We start from the raw sequence: 20,300 nt of genomic DNA on the forward strand, positions 1-20,300 counted from the left end.
TGCATAACTAACCTTGGAGGGACTTTGCTTTGATGCAGTTTGTAACTAACTGGCAAAAGGCTGGTTTTCTGCAATCTACTGCAAGGAAGGAAGTGAAGACTCCTCAGGTATGGCGTGGGGAGGGGAGAGAAAATGCTGTCCTGTGGAGCAGGCTGCTTCCTGAATTCATTGTTGCCGTACCACAGGCAAGCAGGGCTGTCCCTGTTCCTCTTTTCTTCATGCACAGCTCTCCTCTGTGCCCACCCCCACCACTGTCCCAGGCCTTCCATTTTAGGAGCATGGGGGGGGGAGGCAAAAATTGCTTTGCAACAAGGCCAAGAAAAAACCTTACTTTTCTGTTGAGAGCAGAGTGAGAATTTAAAGAGGATAGCCCATACTAGGTATGTGCATGAATCAAGATTCGTGCACAGATTTGACTCCTTTAAAAGTGAGGAGAACAGGTCTCTGCCTGTTCCTCCGCCACTCCACGCCCTCATGCGGTGGCAGCACACACATGGCTTCTGCCCATGAATAGAAGCCATGTGCATGCTGCTGCCCCTGCACAAGGGTTGCTGCGGGGGGGGGGGGCTACAGCAGGAAGCTGTGTGGAGGAGCAGATATGGGCCTGCTCTCCTCACTTGGTGCCAAATCTGTGCTTTGAATCTGTGCACGAATCTCGATTTGTGCACATCCCTAGTCCATACAGGAGAAGCCTGCTGAATTAGCCCTGCCTCCAGAGTTCAATGGAAATAGTAATATTACATGAGTAGTCACTTTCCATCAATGGAAATAGTCACTCTTCAGAACCTATATTAGGCCAATCACCTGCTAACTATTATAGAGCTGAAATGTGACTTAGATCATAACCCTGATCTAGGGATGTGCACGAACCAGTTCAGTGGTCATTTTACAGACCGCCAAACCGGTTCGGAGGTCCAGCATTTGGACCAGTTCGAAGGTGGGGGGTACCTTTAAGGAGCAAATAGGGTGCCCTTAACCTCCCCCCACCAGCATTCTCCCTGCCAGCACTCTCTCCAAAAATGCTGGCGTGGGGCTGCTGCATACCTCCTTGCAGCCCTAGTCAGTGTCATACCGGAAGTAGCTGGTGACACTTCCAGTATAAAGCTATGCCACTAAAGAACTACTCCATCTAATGGCAAAATAGACAGGTAAAGTTTAGTCCATATGAGTGGTCTCCAATAAAGGTCCTCTGTGGTACACTGGAGAACATCAGGATAGGCAAAATGGGAGCAGGCAAAAGGAACCAAAACACCATATTCAGTTCAATAGGCTTTCCCTCTCCTCCTAATACCCTAGTATTAGCTTTGTTGGAGCCTTCTCTTGTGAATACACCCTAGTTTCAGCCCTAAGCTGCCCAGCCTGATGGAAAAGCTTTACTGTTAACCTTGCACCTGCTCTCCCCCGCTTCATGTTATCGGCTCAGACCAAGTTGTAAACACAAGGAATTAAACACAGGTGTGGAGAACAAATGTGGCTGTTCTGTGTTGTTTCTCTCTCAAAGCTTTGGAAATGAGAAGACTTTTCAGACTCCCAGCAACAAGCAACTTTGCCCTGTCAACCTGCCCCGAATGCCTGTTTTCACGCAAAGTGAAACAGTGAAGCAGAGGTTAGCAGAGATACAAATGTGGAAATTGCTGAATTGCTACAGTTGTATCATTCAAAAAGGGAATATTATTTATTTATTTATTTTATTCGATTTTTATACCGCCCTTCCAAGCTGGCTCAGGGCGGTTTACAATTAAAAAACAGAAATCATTAAAAACAATTAAAGTAGAAATACAAATATAAACATCAAATTTAAAAACATTTTAAAAAACAATTAAACTATCAAAACAATTAAAACCCTGAAAACCAGGTTAAGATTAAAACAGTTAAAACTAAATTAAAAACCCTGAAAGGCCAGGCCAAACAGATAGGTCTTAAGGGCTCTCTTGAAGGACAGCAAAGAATTAAGATTACGAATTTCTGCCGGGAGTGCATTCCACAGTCCAGGAGCAGCCACAGAGAAGGCCCGCCTCTGAGTCGCCACCAGACGAACCGGTGGTAACTGGAGACGGACCTCCCCAGATGACCTTAATGTGTGGTGGGGATCATGTAAAAGAAGGCCCTCTCTAAGATAGGGTTCTATCCAAAAAACATCATTCATAACTAAGTCCCTTTTGAAGTTGAGACTTAAATTAGTCACAGCTAATGTCTCATTGATTTCAGTGGTGTTTTATCATGACTTTCTTCAGGTAGAATCCATAGTTCACTGAAATCTGAGCATAATTTGGAATCTGGAATAGGGATATGCACAAAGTGCTTCAAGGCCTCTAATCTGAGGTGCCAAAATGCTTGGAGCTGCCCCAGCCGAATTGTTTCAGTGGGCAGCAAGCAGGCACTTTAAAAGGAGGAAGGCAGGTCTTATCTGCCCCTCCATCACTCCTTCGCCATGCCCTACGGCAGCGCTGCAATACTGCAGTCGGTATTGAACGCTGTACCGTGTGTACTGCTCCCAGCAGCCTGTGGGCGGCGGTGGCATGTGGTGACCGTGCATACGCAGCACCATTTATATGCTGACGCCACCCGTGGACTGCTGGGAGCAGCACTGCATTTAATGCAGATAGCCCTGCAGTGGAGGAGCATGTAAGACTTGCCTTCTTCCTTTTAAAGCACCCGCTCATCACTACCACCACCTGGGTGCGCACGAAACACTTCGTGCATATTCCTAATTTGGAATAATTTAGTCACTGCTCTTGATTGGGTATCTCTAAAGATACAAAAATGTTGTATTGTAAAAAGTGGAATATATTGTAAGATTATATGATGGCAGTATTAAAATAATGCATTTAGTCTTGTGTGGAAGTAATACACATTTTTGTGCAGTCTCCATTGTACTGAATCTGTAGGCTCTGTTCTTCAAGACTCATGGCAATTTTGCTTAGCTGACATCAAAAATCCTTAGCCTACTATTTTTCATTGTTTTGTTTTGGCTTGAAGTGAATCTTTAGCAGAGAAAAAAGAAGAGGTAGTAGTGCTGACAAATGAAATTGAAAATTCAAAGATACGGATGGCTGAAGTAAATGAAGAACTGAATAAAATTGTCAGTGAACTGCACAATGCTAAAATTGATGTCCATGAGAGCAAACGCTTGCAGAGAAGAGCAGAAAACTTGCAGAGCCTCAAAAGATTGTATCCCGATTATGTGGTAACTAGATAGGCTCATTTTTACAATTTAAAGTTTGCAATAAACTTCAGTATATTCACATGTAGATAGATAATATCACAGCTTATTCTTGGCTAACTAGAAAGTGTTAAAGACTATGTATACATTCTGGGGATTATTACAATTGAAAACTGGCAAAATATGTTTGCTTTAGGAACATGAAAGTCCTATTCTTTTGACTGGGGAAAATCCAACGAACAATGTTGTTTTTAATCTCTCTTCACCCTTAGAGATATGAACTGTAGGCTTCAGTTCTTCTGATGCCCTGACTATCAAGAGAAAAATGCAGCTGATTCTAAACTCGTGAAAAGAAAGTGATGCATATGTTTATATTACAGTTTCAACTTATTACTTCTGCTTTTAGTTTGGAAGACTGGTTGACTTGTGTCATCCCATCCATAAAAAATATCAGCTTGCTGTCACCAAAGTTTTTGGCAAGTATATGACTGCAGTAGTTGTGGCTTCAGAAAAGGTAGCTAGAGATTGTATTCGTTTCCTCAAAGAAGAAAGAGCTGAGCCTGAAACATTCCTTCCTTTGGATTACCTCGAGGTAGGCTTTTCTTAAAAGTATGTTATAGTAGAACCTCGTTATCCACCAATTCATGTATCTGCAGTCGGGGGGGAAAGACACCCGACCTCGGCATACTGGGGTAGGGGGGAGAACCATGTCAACCTTGCGTATCCCCCACCATTTTGTTCGCCGGAGCCACAAAATAGCTCCCATCTTAACTGTGATTTTCAGGCATTCCGGGGGCACATTGCAACGAGCAGTAAAACATGGTAAGGAGCCTCCCCCCCACCCCCCGCATTTCCATATCTGCAGTACAGCTGCAGAACAGAACCCCAGCGAATATTGAGGTCCTTCTGTATTAGCTCTTGAGTCCTAAAGCCCGCTGAGAATTACATTTATGTGAAATTTGGTGAAATTTTTACTTGAAGATAATGTACCTTGCATCTCTCATGTTGTAGCAAAATTTTGTTACATCGCAGTTAGAATTCGTAGTTCATTGATTGATGCTAAAGTTAATGACTGAGTTGATGATGAATTCTGGAATTTATTCTTTGTGTTGTTGTTTTGTTTTGGCCATTGGCCATAAATAAAGTATCTATCATCTATGTCAAAGTAGAGGTGTAGATAGCATTTTTCATAAAGTAATGGTTTAAACTGTTGAAAGTGTATCATGTAATCATTTAACTGTTAGTGCCAAGTGTGCATGTCCCAAAAAAGCATATGTTGGAACACCCCACCACAGGAGCATGCCACAGCTGAAACACAGACCCCACCAATCATGCAGGGAGGTTGGGGAACCAGGAAGTAACCAGGCTTTGAGAGAAGGAGGAAGGAACCAAGAGAAGGCAAATTGCACATGAGCCCCATTCCTGTGGTGATGAGAAGATAGCTAGGACAAGGGGTGCTCAGTAGCCTACAAGAGGCCTCAAAGAATGCAAGATTTCAAAGAATGCAAGAGGCTGTTTGAAGGGAGCAAGATGACAGCCAAGGAGGAGATGTTGGCAGAGAAAACAGATGGCCTTGATCCGCGGGAAAGGGAAGGGCTAGGGACATTCTAGCCACAAACCTATTTTCCAAATCTTTTTAAAAATATGTAAATAATCATAGTAGTTTGTTACTAGTAAGACTGATCTTAACCGTAGAACAATTAATCATTTACTATTTTACATCCCTTCTTCAAAGCATTCTTTAGGGAAAGCCCTAGTAGTTTAAATTTCCTTCAAAATCATTTTTAAGATGTGTTGGTCTCTGAATGTTTTGTACTTTAACATTTAAAATGTTCAGTTTAGTGATGCAGTGTCCTCTACAGCTCCTTACACAGTGACCATTGTATAATGCTATCTGCATTATGTCTGAAAGCATGTTTTGCGTGTTCGTGTCCTTACGGATAATGTTTATATGGGGTCTCATTTATTACAGTACAGTATGTATGTATAATCAGAGGATCCTGTATTATACCTCATTCTCCTTTTCTAAAGGTTGCTTTTATATTTAGGTGGAACCAGTCAATGAACAGTTAAGAGAGATAAAAGGATGTAAAATGATGGTTGATGTCATACAAACATCTTTTCCTCCACTGAAGAAAGTAATTCAGTTTGTTTGTGGGAATGGTCTTGTCTGTGAAACAGTAAAGGAAGCAAGACAAATAGCATTTGATGGACCCCACCGACTGAAAGTGAGAACTAAGCAGCTTTGTTTAAAAATAAGATTTCCTACTCATCTTTAAAGGCGCATTCTACTTAGAAGAAGAAGATACAGCTTTTCTGGAACTATGCCACTTAAAAATGAGTTTTATAGTGCTGAATACTACCAGAAACCCCCTGTACAATTAGAATAGCAGACTGGGCTAGAACACTTTCCCTTGATGCCAGCTTACTTCATTCTGGGAGTTTTTGATCTGAAGTGGTATTGAACCATGTAATCCCTCATCTGCGTTCTGAAGCACTTCTGTCCAGAAGGGGCTATGACAGAACATGCAGATCAGCTCAAAGATGATGTTTTAGATATTCTCATTTTTCTTAGCTGCTACTACTACTATGAATATTTTTATACTGCTCTTCAACCAAAGTTCTCAAAGCAGTTTATATAGAAAAATAAATAATACATAATTTAAGAAGCAAGTGGATTTGGTTGACAATGCACTGAAGTGTTTTGTGTAAATATAGCACTAGAAATCCTCGAAGTGGCCAATATTTTTTTAGCTAGCATATGTTAAATTCTGGTTTTATCATAGCTAATTTAAATCTCTAAGCCAAGACATAGGACAGTGAAATGTATCTTATGAGATACATATTTGTCTTAATTCTAATTAGTTTTGATCTGATTGTAGATTGTTTTTTATTAATAAACAGGGCAAAATTCAGTGGAATATGTATGTATGTATGTTTATAGACAATGGCATTCCCCTGCTTCCTCTTACTTCATTGCAAGAATTATTGGTATACTAGAGGTGAATAATTTTGTGACACAGTATTGATAATGTAGTTTTTAAAAATCCTTAATTTTCAGACAGTGGCTCTTGATGGAACTTTATTTGCGAAATCTGGAATAATCTCTGGAGGGTCAAGTTATTTGAAAATAAAGGCTAGATACTGGGATGAAAAAGATGTCAATGAACTTAAAGAAAGAAGAGAGAAGCTCATGAATGAACTAAAGGTATAGTGTGTATCTGTATCTCTATCTATATTGCAGTATAAGTGACACAGTGCTACAGTATTACAGTATTGTAATTTTTGTACACATTCCAAGGTACTGTTGTACATAATGTACTATATCACAGTGATGATTCTAAGATTCTGCTGTAATGTAGAATATCCTACAACTGTGTTAGAAATATATAAAATATAATACAATTTACTGTTCATTAGAATCAGCACTAAATTTGACATTGGGGAGGGTATTGGATTGCCAGCAGTAATGATAAATTTCCTTTTCGCAAACCATGGGAATTTGATAGTCAAAAAAACCCTGCCGGTTTAAAACCAGGGTTAAGGCTATCTCATTTTGGTTGAAACTCCACAAAGCCTGGAATTTGGAACCTAAAGCCGATGCCTTAACAGGTGTGCTATGCTGATCAGTAATGATGATGCGCAGTGTCACAAAATATGCTCGCTTAACAGCTTGCCTTTGATGAGCCACTCAGGATTAAGTCCAGGGTTGCCTCCTCTCTGGTAGGTTCCATAAGGCACAGCCATTTTGCGTTTCTAGACATTTGACCTCTTCATCATTACCTGAATGTGAGTTTAACTAATTTATGTGAGGATAAGAACATAGAAAGCTGCTTTATACCAAGTCAGACTATTGGTCCATCCTGCTCAGTATTGTCTGCCTAGACTGGCAGTGGCTCTCCAAAGTTACAGGCAGGAGTTACTCCCAGCCCTACCTGGAGAACCAGGGAGTGAACTTGGGACATCTTCCACTGAGCTATGGCCCCATCCCCTAAGGAGAATATCTTACAGAGCCCACATGTAGTCTTCCATCCAAATACAAACCAAGGTGGTCCCTACTTAGCAAAGAGGACAATTCATGCTTGCCTAATTGAAGTCACCCATTATTACAACTCTTCAGTGTCTGTCTGATTTCCTTCTCCAACTCCAAGTCACCCTCAGAATTTTTATGAGGAGGGCAATAGCATGTCCCTAATAATCTCCATCCAGCCACCCCCCGGTATTGTCACCCACAATGTTTCTTCAGAGGAGTCTGCTCCTCCTGTGTCTTCTAGCTTCAAATATTCTAGCCCTTCTTCATTCATACAATGCTATACCACCCCCAGTGCACCTCTCTCTGTCCTTTCTGTAGTGTTTGTAATCCAGGTATAACAGGATCTGGATCGAGATCCATCAATGCCCATAAGAATGGGTTCTGCACAGGAGCCATGCGGTAGCCATGCCTGAGCTAGTCGAAGCGCCAGGCCACGCCTCCATGCAGAGCATACTATTTAAGGCGTGCCCGTGGCACAAAGTCCCTCAGTTATTTTCTGACCGCATTTGCATTTGGACCTTTGGTCTGCCTCCTAGTTAGTCGGAAAGTTCCTCTGACCTAGTGAGTTCTCTCTATTGCTTGTTTTTTTCGGTTTTTTGACTCGGATTGGTTGCCGGACTACATTAGTTTTTTGACTTGGAACAGCTGACGGACTTCCCTGTGGGTTTTTTTTACTCTGACTGAACTATGACAATCCTCTGGACTCTGATCCTTGCGTGGACTTGACTATGAATAAGTGGCTGAGGAGGAAAAATCGTTCAAATGGTGTGAAGGTTGTAGGGTGAAACTCCCCTAGAAAGACCCTTATGACCTTTCTTTGTTATGCCTGAGAGAAGAGCATAACGTCTCCGCTTGTAAAATCTGTCTATATTTCTCAAAGCAGACATGAAAACATCGAGCCCTCCATCTACGGGCTGCTATGATGATGTTTTGAGCCCCGAGCCCTTCGATGTCGACAGCGACCTCAAAACCGGTGCTGAGATCATCTTCGGCTCCTCCGATGTCAGTGTCAGACAAACATCGCTTGAAATCGGCATTGACCTCGAGACGTAACTCAGACTCTGCCAAAGCTTCCAAAGTGAATGTATCGATGATGACGTCGATGAATTGGTCGTTCTTGAAAACATCTTCGACATTGAGGCCTACGACATCGGGCTCAGCGCCAGAAGACTGACAGAAATCTACCAAACGACCCACTTCTGATCGGCCTACTTTGCCGACGGGAAAGCGACACAGATCGACATTGGCAGTGGACCGAACCCCATCGCCAATAGGGGTACAGGTCCCAGTTGCCCAGCTTCCATCGATGTCGACAAAGACTTCGACTTCCCCACACCCCTCAGTGTCGACCTCGAGACCATTTGTGGATACACCGCATCCTTCGGTGTTGACAACAGTCAATGTCGACCGAGGTTTATCGGCTTCGGCCTCGATACCGATGCCCATATCGATGCCGATAGCAAGCAAGCTCTCACCTGCAGTAACTCCGCTGGCATTCTCCACTCCATCGACACTGGTAAAAAGTGTTTCGGTTTCTTCCGCATTGCATACTCCGGTCCTCTCTAAATAGATGCAAGTTACCCCCCAGTATCGGCCTCCACTGACAACCTTCGAGATCATCTATGTTGACGCGGAAGAGAATCTCCCTGACGTCGTGGAACCTTGTCAGGATGCGCCCGCTGCTACAACTCAAGAGACGTCAGCATTGACAGCAGCCCCTCTGCAATCCCCGTTGACCTGGCATAGCTGTAGATTTTCCCACTCCGCCTTAGGTACGGAGTCCCCGGCAGCGCCATATGCTTTTGATGGGGGCAAACCCTGGCTGTCCACTGCAACGTCTGCGGCCTCTGCCCCGACGTGTCCTATAACCACTTCAATGGCAATGCAGACAGACATTTTGAGGGTGATCCATAACGGGTCTCAAACAGCCAAGGTGCTGATCCGAAATGCTTCCACACAGACAGATCCCATCCCAGCTACCCCTGTTGCGGTAATAGGAACACAGATACTCATTGAAACAGAAAGGAATGTGCCAGTCCCGCAGTCTCCATCAGAACACTATGTCTCATCTGACTTTGAGTCAGACTCAGAGGAAGAGAGTACCATTGTGGATCCTCCTGTGGATGTGATGCCTCCAACCTACATCTCTCCAAATGATGAGTTAAAGGCCTACCATAAGCACATCTGGATGATGGCTGATGCCCTGGGTCTCGACATTCATTCCCAACTTGTCATGAAAGATGACTTAGTGTATAATTTCATGCTAAGGTCGCAGTCAACATCACCTGTAGCCTTGCCTATGCTGCCCGTAATCACGAGAGCAGCCAAATATGCATGGGAGGTGGTGCACACATCCACTCCAACATCTAAGAAGTAGGAGAATATGTACTGCATTCAAGATAAAGATAATGGGTACCTCTTAAAGCATCCTGCACCAAATTCTTTAGTGATAGATTGCGCTGCCTCCTCTAAGGGTGGCAAACATCATACTGTTGCACCAGATAAAGAAGGGCGAAAATTGGATATGCTTGGGAGGAAGGTGTACGCCACTTCCTGCTTATCCATAAAAGTAGCGAATTACACGGCTTGTACAACAAAATACACACATGGCCTATGAGAAGTTTTGGAAAAAGATCTAGACACACTCTCCCCACAAGATTTTAAGACCAAATTCTGAAAGACACTGGAGGAATCTGCGGATTTAACTCGGAGGCAACTAAGCATTGCCAAGCACTTGGCAGAGGGTGAATCACGGGCAATAACGGCTGCCATCACCCTCAAGAGGCATGCCTGGCTGCATTCAACGGGCCTGCAGCAAGACATGCGAGACAAAATAGAGTGTCTACCATTTGACGGCACAGGTCTCTTCAGCGACACCACTGATGAAACTATGGAGCAGCTGAAGAAATCCAAATTCACTGCCAGGACTTTTACAACACATGCCTCCGCAACACAACCTTCTAAGTTCCGCTCCGGCTATGGGAAATACAGACCCCCCTACAAGGGATAAGACCACCGAGATTTTAGGAAACCGTACTCCTCATACCATAAATGGGCCTACCAACAAAAAACAAGGTCTGCCCAGTCTCAACATTCTAAAACGCAAGATAACCAGAAGCGTCTTTGAAATACAGGAATGCCCATTGACACCTCACAACTCTCCCCTCCTGCCAACAGGGGCAATACCACCTGCCACAACAGATCCTGCCATCATTCTGTCCCAGCCTACCATCAAGCTGGCCGGCCATGCCCCCTCATGGCACCATATAACAACAGACCGTTGCATCTTGAAGATCATAACCTTGGGTTATGCAATCGAGTTCAGGTCTCTACCCCAATTCACAAGAGTCCAGTTCACACCTCCTTCCTGGATTCCATGAGAGGAGGTGAAGGAGTTGTTGGGAAAGGGGGCAATAACCCCAGTGTCATGGGCAAACAGGCTCGATGGATTTTCTCCCGTTATTTTCAAATTCCCAAATGGGATGGTGGCATTTGAGCCATCATGGATATCTGTCACCTGAACAAATTCATTTTCGTCAAGAAATTCTGAATGATGGTGTTGCAGCAGATCCTTCCCCTCATCCAAGGGGAACAGTAGTTTGCAACGCTGGACCTCAAGGGCGCTTATTTCCATATCAATATACGTCCATGTCATCGCAAGTACCTACGCTTCACGGTCAGGCGCCAAGTATACCAATACAATGTATTGCCCTTTGAACTGTCCACTGCCCCAAGGGTATTTACAAAATGTATGGCGGTGGTGATTGCACATCTACAGACCAAGGGGATCAACATTTACACGTATTTGACGACTGGCTTCTGACAGCAAAAAACAGAGACCAGTTACTTTCACACATCCATTATGTATTGGGCCTACTCCAAGACCTGGGTATCCAGATCAATTGGAAGAAATCTCACCTGGAACCTGTACACAAGATTGCTTACATAGGAGCAATTCTGGATGCTGAGACGCAAAGAGCATTCCTGCCAGAGGACAGATATGTTTGCATCCGGGACTTAGTATCGCTCTTCCAATGGGAACCTCTGCAACCGGCCCAAAACATACAGTGCCTATTGGGGCTAATGGCCTCCTGCAATACAGTCATTCAATTTGTCTGCCTAAAACTGTGGAAACTGCAACTTTGGTTTCTGTCCACCTTCCTCCCAGCACAGGTCAACCAGTGGAAGCATCTGCAGATACTGCCACAGGTCCTCTGCTCATTATCTTGGTGGACTCAACGGGAGAATCTACTCAGTGGGATCCCTTTTCAACCTCCATCTCCATCTGTCTGGGTAACCATGGATGCCTCCCTGCAAGGCTGGGGTGCACATTGCAATGGCCACAAGATCCAGGGCAGGTGGTCCCCACGTCGGGCCCTCCTGCACATCAACTTCCTGGAGCTCTTAGCAGTCTTCCAAGCACTACAGGTGTTCTTACTGCTTATTCGATGAAAGGTGGTCCAAGTTCAGCTCAACAGTACCACTGCACTGGCCTACATCAATCGTCAGGGCGGGACGGTGTCACCTTGGGCGTCCAGATATGGCCAGGTGACTCCGTTGGTGATTCACATCAAGGGCCTGGAAAATACCCTTGTAGACTATCTCAGTTGGGTCTTTCTTTAGGACTGTCACCACGAATGGGAATTACAGACAGAGGTACATATGCCTTTGTTCGACCTGTGGATGTACCCCACGGTAGACCTGTTTGCCAGCTAGCCTGCTAGTGCACCAGGCAAAAACGCAAAACTAGTCCGCTACTGCACCAGGGCGGGCCACGACCATCACTCTCTGGGAGATGCTTTCCAACTCAACTGGTCACTGGAGATGCTGTGCATGTTTCCTCCGTTCCCATTTATTCCCAAGGTAGTGGCGCACCTTCTTACAACACTTGGTGACCACGTGGTGGCCAAGACAAGCCTGGTTTCCACAAGTACGCAGACTATCCTGGAATTGCTTCCAACACCTGCCATTCCACCTGGATCTCCTCACACAAGACGGTCGGATTCTCCATCCGGACGTCCACACTCTTTGTCTAACCACCTGGTGGATAACCTGTTGAAACACATCCTCCTCAACTGGAGAAAAGCATCCACACGATGTAATTACCAGAGCAAATGGTGCCGATTTAAGATCTATGCGCGTTCGAAGGGCTTTCTGCCCAAGAAGGCTACAATAAAGTAGGTCCTAAAATACCTCACAACTCTGAAAAGCAAAGGGCTGGCCAGTGTCTCATTGAAAGTATACCTTGCCGCTTTGTCAACATATCACCCTGGGTTTAATGGGAAGACTCTTTTTTCCTCAACCGTTAAGTAAAGCTTTCTTGAAAGGGCTTTCTCATGTTTATCCTCAGGTCAAGACACCTGTAGAACCATGGAGCTTGTCCTTGGTCTTGTCAACTATCACCCAGGATCCCTTTGAACCCATGACGTCCTCATCGAGCGCTTATCTTGGAAAATGGCCTTTTTAATTGCTGTATCTACAGCCAGACGCGTGAGCGAGCTGACAGCCTTACGCATAGACACGATCTTTTACCCAGATAAAGTTCGTATGCGTCTTGATCCCACCTTTCTACCAAAAGTGGTATCCAGTTTTCACTTGAACCAGGACATCATTCTGCCTGCTTTCTCCGGGGACCCAACTGCCGCCCTCGAATGCACATTCCATTCCACGGACGTTTGTTGGGCACTCCTGTACTATATGTCACGAACGAAAGACTATCGAAAGACTACACACTTATTTCTGTATTACAAGGGCACAGCCAAGGGAAAACTCATCTCCCGTCAAAGGTTGTCTAGATGGTTGGTGGAACTGATACTGTTGTCTTACAAACTACAGCACAAGACGCTACTGGAAGCTATACGAGCCCACTCCATCAGGGCCCACGCTTCTTCGGCGGCATACCTTTCCGGAGTTCCCTTTGAGGATATCTGCAAAGCAGCTACCTGGTCCTCAGGGTCTCCCTTTGTGAAACACTATGCCATAGTTGTCCATTCTGCTGCAGAGGCCACCTTTGGGAGAAGCGTTTTAAAGCTGGTCTTAATAGCTACTACTGCTCCCGTCCTCCTTATGGAGCTTGCTAAACACCCATTCTTATGGGCATCAACGGATCTCGATCCAGATAAACAGGTTGCTCAACTGTAACTGATGATCTGGTAGAGATCCGTAGAGATCCATAAGACCCTCCCATCCTCCCCTCTGCAGTAGTGCTGTCTCTATGGCTATACAGGTGTGTGGCCCCTGGCCCTTGGCATTACCTGTTTCCATTAATGGACTCACTAACATTCCTGGATTGTCGTCCTCCATGGCGGTCATCCAAGAACTGAGGGACTTCGCGCCACGAACACGCCTTAAATAGCACGCTCTAGCACGCCTTAAATAGCACATGGAGGCGTGGCCTGGCGCTTCGACTAGCTCAGGCATGGCTACCACATGGCTCCTGCGCAGGCGCAGAACCCATTCTTATGGATATCGACGGATCTCTACCAGATCATCAGTTACAGGTGAGCAACCTGTTTATCTTGCTCTGAGAGAAGAGAGGAGAAAGAGCATAACATGTAAAGATGTAAAAGTGCTTGTGTTGCTTGTTGTATGATTTTTTAAATTGATGCTTTTATGTAAACTGCTTTGGGAGGTTTGCCTGAAAAGCTGTATACAGGAGAACCTTGTTAATCATAGACTCTGTGTATGTGGGGATGGGGCAACTAAGGGGTTAATTTTCACGTATCATTGGTACGTATCATCAATTTTCACTGGTCATTTCCAGCTGCCATTTTGAGATCGGGAACCTCAAAATGACCCCTGTTGCAGGGGGAGAAAGGCAAAATAACCCCCCAATTTTTGGCCTATTTTTTTGCTATTAGAAGGCATTGCTGTTCTGCTAGGGACCCATGGCTGAGTAGGCTACTCCCCCCTGCATTTTTAGGGCCATTTCCATCTTTTTTGAACATTTTCCTGACCTCCAGGGACCTAACCCCCAATTGGGAATCCCATTGCCCCAATGCCTCTGTATATGCGGTCTCCGTAGCAGCGGAGAATAGAACCCCCTGTGAATACGAAGGTTCTCCTGTATAAATACAAAAAAATTAAATTAAATAGAGTAGCTATGTCTTAGAAATCGATGCTGTTTTCCAGCAAAATATTACAGCTGTATTACAGTACAAAGGGTAATATATTCTGCTTGTTAAAATCCTCTGGGTATCATTTCTGCTGAGTGTGAATACACCAAATTAATATTATGCATGGTGCCTAGAAGTAAAAAGGTGTACAGGTGGACCTTGATATTCACAGGAGTTCCGTTCCCGGCTGCAGCCGTGGAACCACAAATATTGAGGCATTGGGGGCTATGGAATCACAAGGGTTAGGTTCCCGGTTGGCTTGAAAATGCCGAAAAATAGCTGGAAATTGGCCAAATTTCAGGTGGAACGTGGGGGGAACTCCTTACCATGCTTTGCTGCTCACACCGTCATGCTATGCCCTGGAATACCCCCAAATTGGCTGAAAATCATTGGGGTTTTTTCCTTAAACGGAGCCATTTTGAGGCTCCAAGAAACAAAATGGTGACTGGAAATGACCTCCGCAGTCATTTCTGGCCACCCCGACCCAAAGATAAGCAAGGTCAATGTGTGTGTATGCACCCCCACCCCACCCCACCCCAAGGTTGGGTGCCTTTTTCCGGACTGCGGATGCACAAATCCGCGGTCAATGAATCCGTGGATAGCATTTATAGCATTTTCCTTCTTAGGACTTATTGAAAGCCTGTCATAAACTTTAACCAATCTGCAAGAATTGGTCCATTTGAAGCCTCTTACTTTTTAGCTACACTCATCTAGTTATCAATAAACAATGATTAATCAATCAGTCTTTAATATGGTCTTAGACCAGCACAAAGTACAAGGCATAAAATGGCAAGTGGCAAAACATTAGGAGACATAAATTGGCATAAAGGAGTAAAACCATCATCATCATACTTTATTTACAGTCTTTGACCAAAAAAGAAATAAAAATCTTTACATAGTTAAAAGGAAAAATATTAATAGAAAGTCAGTTACACATAAATGGCTAGCAGCTTTTGATTAATAATAATTACATGTAAAAATAAAATAAAATAACGGCATTGGAAAGGCGTAAGTGTATAGGCATAATTTAAAATTAACAGTAAGGAACCCAAAGCTGTATTCTATTCTTTTGAAGTTCTTAATCTGGTGACCACATAACAGAATTTAGCCACAACGTATGAAATAGTTGCATCTTTATCTGCTAATAAATATGCTACAACAAGATCCTCAGGTTGTCCCCTCATATCATTTAACAGTGGGCTGATTAATTTAGATCTCAAGTTTTGGTATATTGAACACTTCAAAAGTATGTGGGCCATGGTTTCGATCGCCTCTCCACAGGGGTATTTCCGTTCTTCATATAATAGCTTCAGATACTTCCCATACAGCATTGCAGATGGGAAAGCATTGAACCTAGCCCTGGAGAAAGCCCATCTGAATTTGGAGTAAAACCTAAAGGCATAAAATTACAAAAAAGGCAATAAAATGGCATATAGAGCATGAATGAAAGCATTAAAGGGGTATTAAAAGTATATTAAAATTCCATGATTTGAGTGTCTAAAAGGTTACAAAGCTATAAAACTGTAGAACTTTAAAATGCAGGTTATAAAATACAACTATAAAATGTTAAGAGGTGTGCTGCAGCTGAACTGTGGGGTTAAATGCCATGTTTGGCCTAGTTAGGTCCTGAGGCCTGTCAGAACCTGGTGGACTTTACACGTTGCTGTGCAAAACTTGGTAATATTATGTGTGGTGGCTGGCTTTGAGTCAAGAGAGCAGAAGGCAGGTGTAAAATTGGTTTGAGTGTCCTGGGCGCTGGAGTAGTAATGGGAGGTTGAGGGTGGTACAGATGTCTCTGTAGAACAGGCAATAAAGGAGAATGTGTGCTTTTGTTGCAACTTGTCCAGAGTCACAGGGGCACAGGTGTTCCAAGAATGGAGTCTATCTGTATCTCCCTTCTATCACGGCTGATGGCATTGGGCCAGGGTGAAGGCCCTTCTGTGATTAGGGACTTCCAGCTGTGTTAGATATGCAGTGGAGGATGCAATATATCTTAGGCTTATGTTGCTGAGAAAGTTTGGGGCCCTGCCTAAATTAGCTTGGTGCTCTATGTCTGTTATCCGCTGTTTGATGAGTGATTTTGCCTGCTCATGCCCAAGGCTAGTAATAGCACTAGGGAGAGACCCAGGGCTGACATTTTTGCCCAGAGTGTCCATTTCCATTTCCAATTGCAATTAGACTGGTAATTGTCCTGTAGAGTTAGTGGGGCTAGACCCAGTGGGCTGAGAGACAGTCTGAGCCAATAGCTAAGTATGGCCATCTACAATCTGGCCTCCACTTTCAGCATATCTGTCTCCAAGTGCAGGTAGCATTGGAGACACACCGTGGGACTTAAAAAACTGCTCTTAAGAACTTGGACTGTACAAGCTCCAATGGGGCGATGTTGGAGAAGGGGCCCAATTGTGTGCTGACACCGTAGTGGAGTTGCACTAGTGGCTTAGCTTCAAACAGTTTGAGGGCTGCAAGTATGTAATGTCATTCTCTTGTCCAGAAGAACTTGAGGGTGGCAGAGGTGCTTCTCTGTGCATTTTAGGCAAGATGAGAGCTGTGAGCTTTTCTGGTGCCTACTATGAAGGACTACCCCCAAGTATTTGAAGCATGAGACCTGTTTGATCTTGTGGCCATTGATGCACCAGGAGTATGTTTTGAGTCTCTTAGCAAAGGCCATGATTTTGGTTTTGTGATAGTTGATTTCCAGCAGGTCTTCCTTGCAGTACTGAGTCACTGCGTCATCTGCATAGAGCAGAGTAGAGATGTGTCTCTATGCGAGCTTGGGGAGGGGGTGGAAATCTATGTTGTTGAGATGACTCACCATGGTGTTGATATAGAAGTTGAATAAAAGTTGGGCAAGGATGCAGCCTTGTTTAATGCCCTTCCAGGTTGGGATGGCACTAGAGAGGTGTCCTTGAGGGTTGCACCTAACTTTAAGGGATGTATCAATCAGCATGTAGAATATGTATTACATATAGCAGGCACTGGTTAATTGAGGAGGCTTCAAGCTTCTCCCAGAGTTTGACTCGGGAGATAGACCTCAAAGATACTGCTTTGAGGTCTATGAAGGCTGCATAGAGGGAGGTTGTGTTGTTGGTGGAGTATTTTTCAATGAAGTGCTGTAGGACTAGGCACTGGTCAATTATGGATTGACCCTCCCTGAAGCTGGCCTGTTCCTCCGTGAGGTTTTCTTGGCTGAGCCAGTCTCTAAGCTTTCAGTGTAGGTGTCTGGAGTAAAGTTTACTGGTTGTGTTGAGAAAGCTGATAGGTCAGTAATTTGCGGGGTTGCCTTTTCTGCCCTTTTTGAAGAAAGGGACCATAATCATCAGCCCTCAGTCCTTGGGAATGTGGCCATATGTGTCCATGAATGTGAAAAGTGAGGCCAAAATCGGGGCCCACCACTCTGAGTTATTTTATATAAGTTCCAGAGGGATTAAGTGCTCCCCTGGGTCCTTCCCTGGCCTTAGTTGTAAGATAAGGCTCTTAATCTCAAATGTCATAACTGGTGGCCAAGTGGGCAGATCCTCTATATCCTGTAGGGGGTGGCTTCATTCTGTGGTTACATCTTCATATATTTCGTGGATCCCACCCCCTCCAAATCCCTAGTGGTATATAGCTATCCAGGTGTGTAAGGTACTTGGGATATGCCAGAATGAGGCTGCGTTCTGTGGTTACATCTTCATATGTTTTAATGTAAACTGCCCTGAGCCATTTTGGAAAGGCGGTATAGAAATTGAATAAATAAATATAGTTTCTGTACAAACCCCGCCCCACCCCCGCAATCCCTGGTGGTATATAGTTATCCAGATGTGTCAGATTGTTTGTATTGCCTCTTGGAGTTGATTATGAACTTTCTATTTTGGTATAAATTTAGTCTTTTTCTTGCTGTATTGCTTGATATTTTTAAAAATTCTGTTGGGCTTCTGCATGTATTTCCTTTTCTGTACTGGTCAGTGACTGTAATAAAGATATTGATTAATGGATATCACATTTATTATTTATTAGGTTTTATTAAGTATTTTATTATTTATTAGCTTTATTAGGTTTTTAAATTTTAATAGCTTTTTAAACCTCATCTACTAAAACCAAAGCTTTTATATCTATCAGATCTTCCCTGTCGGTTAACAGGTATTGCATTGCCTAAAATTAATTTTTCTAAAAATGTATACATACTATATCACTTTCCTTCCTTAGGATTTATTGAAAATCAAGCGCAAGGAGTCTGATTTAAAGCAGTTGCAGGCTCAGTGCCAAGGAATTCAAACACGACACAAATATTCACAAAATGAACTAGAAGTTCTTAAGAAAAAACACCTCGCCAATTTCCACAAGGTAGTGTCACAGATGGCTGTCTATCTTATTTTCTGATTTGTCTAAATTATGAGTAAACAGATGATTTACAGTGCAATCTTATGTGTATTTACTTAGAAGCAAATCTCATTTTGTCAATGGGACTTAATGTCAAGCAAATGAGTATAGGATTGCAGCCTTAATTTTGTTTGTTTGTTTTTACATTTTCTGTTTTAATTATGAGATGTTAAATTGCAACTTTTTCCCTCACCTGTTCAGGTGATACAAATAATAGTTTAAAAATCCATCGTCAGTTGGGATACAAGGCTTTCAGTTTTATATTTGCCAATCTACTCAACAGTTGCTGCATCAGTTTGGCAGAAAACTGCAAAAAGACATCCAGAGCAGCCCCAGGTGCTCAGCAGGGTGTGGGTATGCATTTTGATGATTTGCTCTGGCTCTGGAAATACCCAGTGTTATCTGAAAATGTGTCTCTGAAGATCGTACAGCACATAGGGACACATTTCCATGTGACACAGAGCATTCCTAGAGCCCAAGTGAACCGTCAAAATTCACTTCCTGCTGCTGAGCACCTAAATTAGTGTGGCTGGAGCAGTAGTGGGGAAGCTCAACTCCTTCATACCAGCATGTCTTCCTTTCCCATGGCTGGAAGACTGCTCTATCTAGCTCTAGAGATCCGCCACTGTTTTTTGAGATTTTTGTCTAGTATAAACACTGATGTCATTAACACTTAATACTACAATTGCATTATTCCAGAAGAAAATGGTACAGGAGGACCTCATTAATCATGGGTCCAACACTCGTGATTTCACATATCTGCGGTCAGGTAATCGGCAACCAACTTCTGTATATACGAGGCTAAACTGGCACAAAAAGGGCTAAATCAGTGGATTGGACTCAGCTGGATATTATTATTATTATTATTATTATTATTATTATTATTATTATTATTATTATTTTACACAGTCAGACAGGTGTTATTGACTGGTTTGTTTTATCCAGACATCGAGTCCTTCCCAAGGACCTGGGATGCCAGAATTTTATTGTCAATTGTTATAGATATCGTCGCAGAATATAGGCTTTTCCCAGTAAAGCTGCTTTTTGTAATTGGCTGATGGTGATTTCTGTGGCCCCTATGGTGTTGAGGTGCTCTTCAAGGTCTTTTGGAACTGCACCCAGGGCGCCAATTACCACTGGGATTATTTTAGTCTTTTTCTGCCACAGCCTTTCAATTTCCATTTGTAGATCTTTATATTTGGTGATTTTTTCTATTTCTTTTTCTTCTATTCTGCTATCCCCTGGTATTGCTATGTCGATTGTTTTCACTTTGTTTTTCTTTCTTCTCGACTACAGTTACATCTGGTGTATTGTGTTGCAGTTGTTTGTCTGTTTGCAGTCGGAAGTCCCATAATATTTTTAAATCTTCATTTTCTACCACTTTTTCAATTTTATGGTCCCACCAATTCTTGGCTACAGGTAGCTTGTATTTTTTGCAGATGTTCCAGTGTATCATCCCTGCTACCTTGTCATGCCTTTGTTTGTAGTCAGTCTGTGCTATCTTTTTACAACAGCTGATTAGGTGGTCCACGGTTTCATCTGCTTCTTTACAAAGGCGGCACTTGCTTTTTGTGGTTGGTTTTTCGACTTTTGCTCTTATTGCATTTGTTCTTAGTGCCTGTTCTTGTGC

At 43.4% G+C, this 20,300-nt stretch overlaps 1 protein-coding gene across 9 annotated transcripts in view; it reads left to right on the plus strand.

Moving 5' to 3' along the window:
• SMC1B (structural maintenance of chromosomes 1B) overlaps positions 1–20,300 on the plus strand; it is a 73,030-nt gene that overhangs the window by 26,593 nt on the left and 26,137 nt on the right. For all 9 annotated transcript variants that reach the window (XM_053254867.1, XM_053254865.1, XM_053254864.1 and 6 more), the window contains 5 exons: positions 2,980–3,187; positions 3,570–3,755; positions 5,212–5,391; positions 6,225–6,371; positions 18,497–18,634. In XM_053254867.1, the coding sequence (XP_053110842.1) occupies positions 2,980–3,187; positions 3,570–3,755; positions 5,212–5,391; positions 6,225–6,371; positions 18,497–18,634 (859 nt within the window). The remainder of the gene's footprint in view (positions 1–2,979; positions 3,188–3,569; positions 3,756–5,211; positions 5,392–6,224; positions 6,372–18,496; positions 18,635–20,300) is intronic.

The sequence above is a fragment of the Hemicordylus capensis genome, chromosome 5 (assembly GCF_027244095.1).
Source record: "Hemicordylus capensis ecotype Gifberg chromosome 5, rHemCap1.1.pri, whole genome shotgun sequence".
Classification (NCBI taxonomy): Eukaryota; Metazoa; Chordata; class Lepidosauria; order Squamata; family Cordylidae; genus Hemicordylus; species Hemicordylus capensis.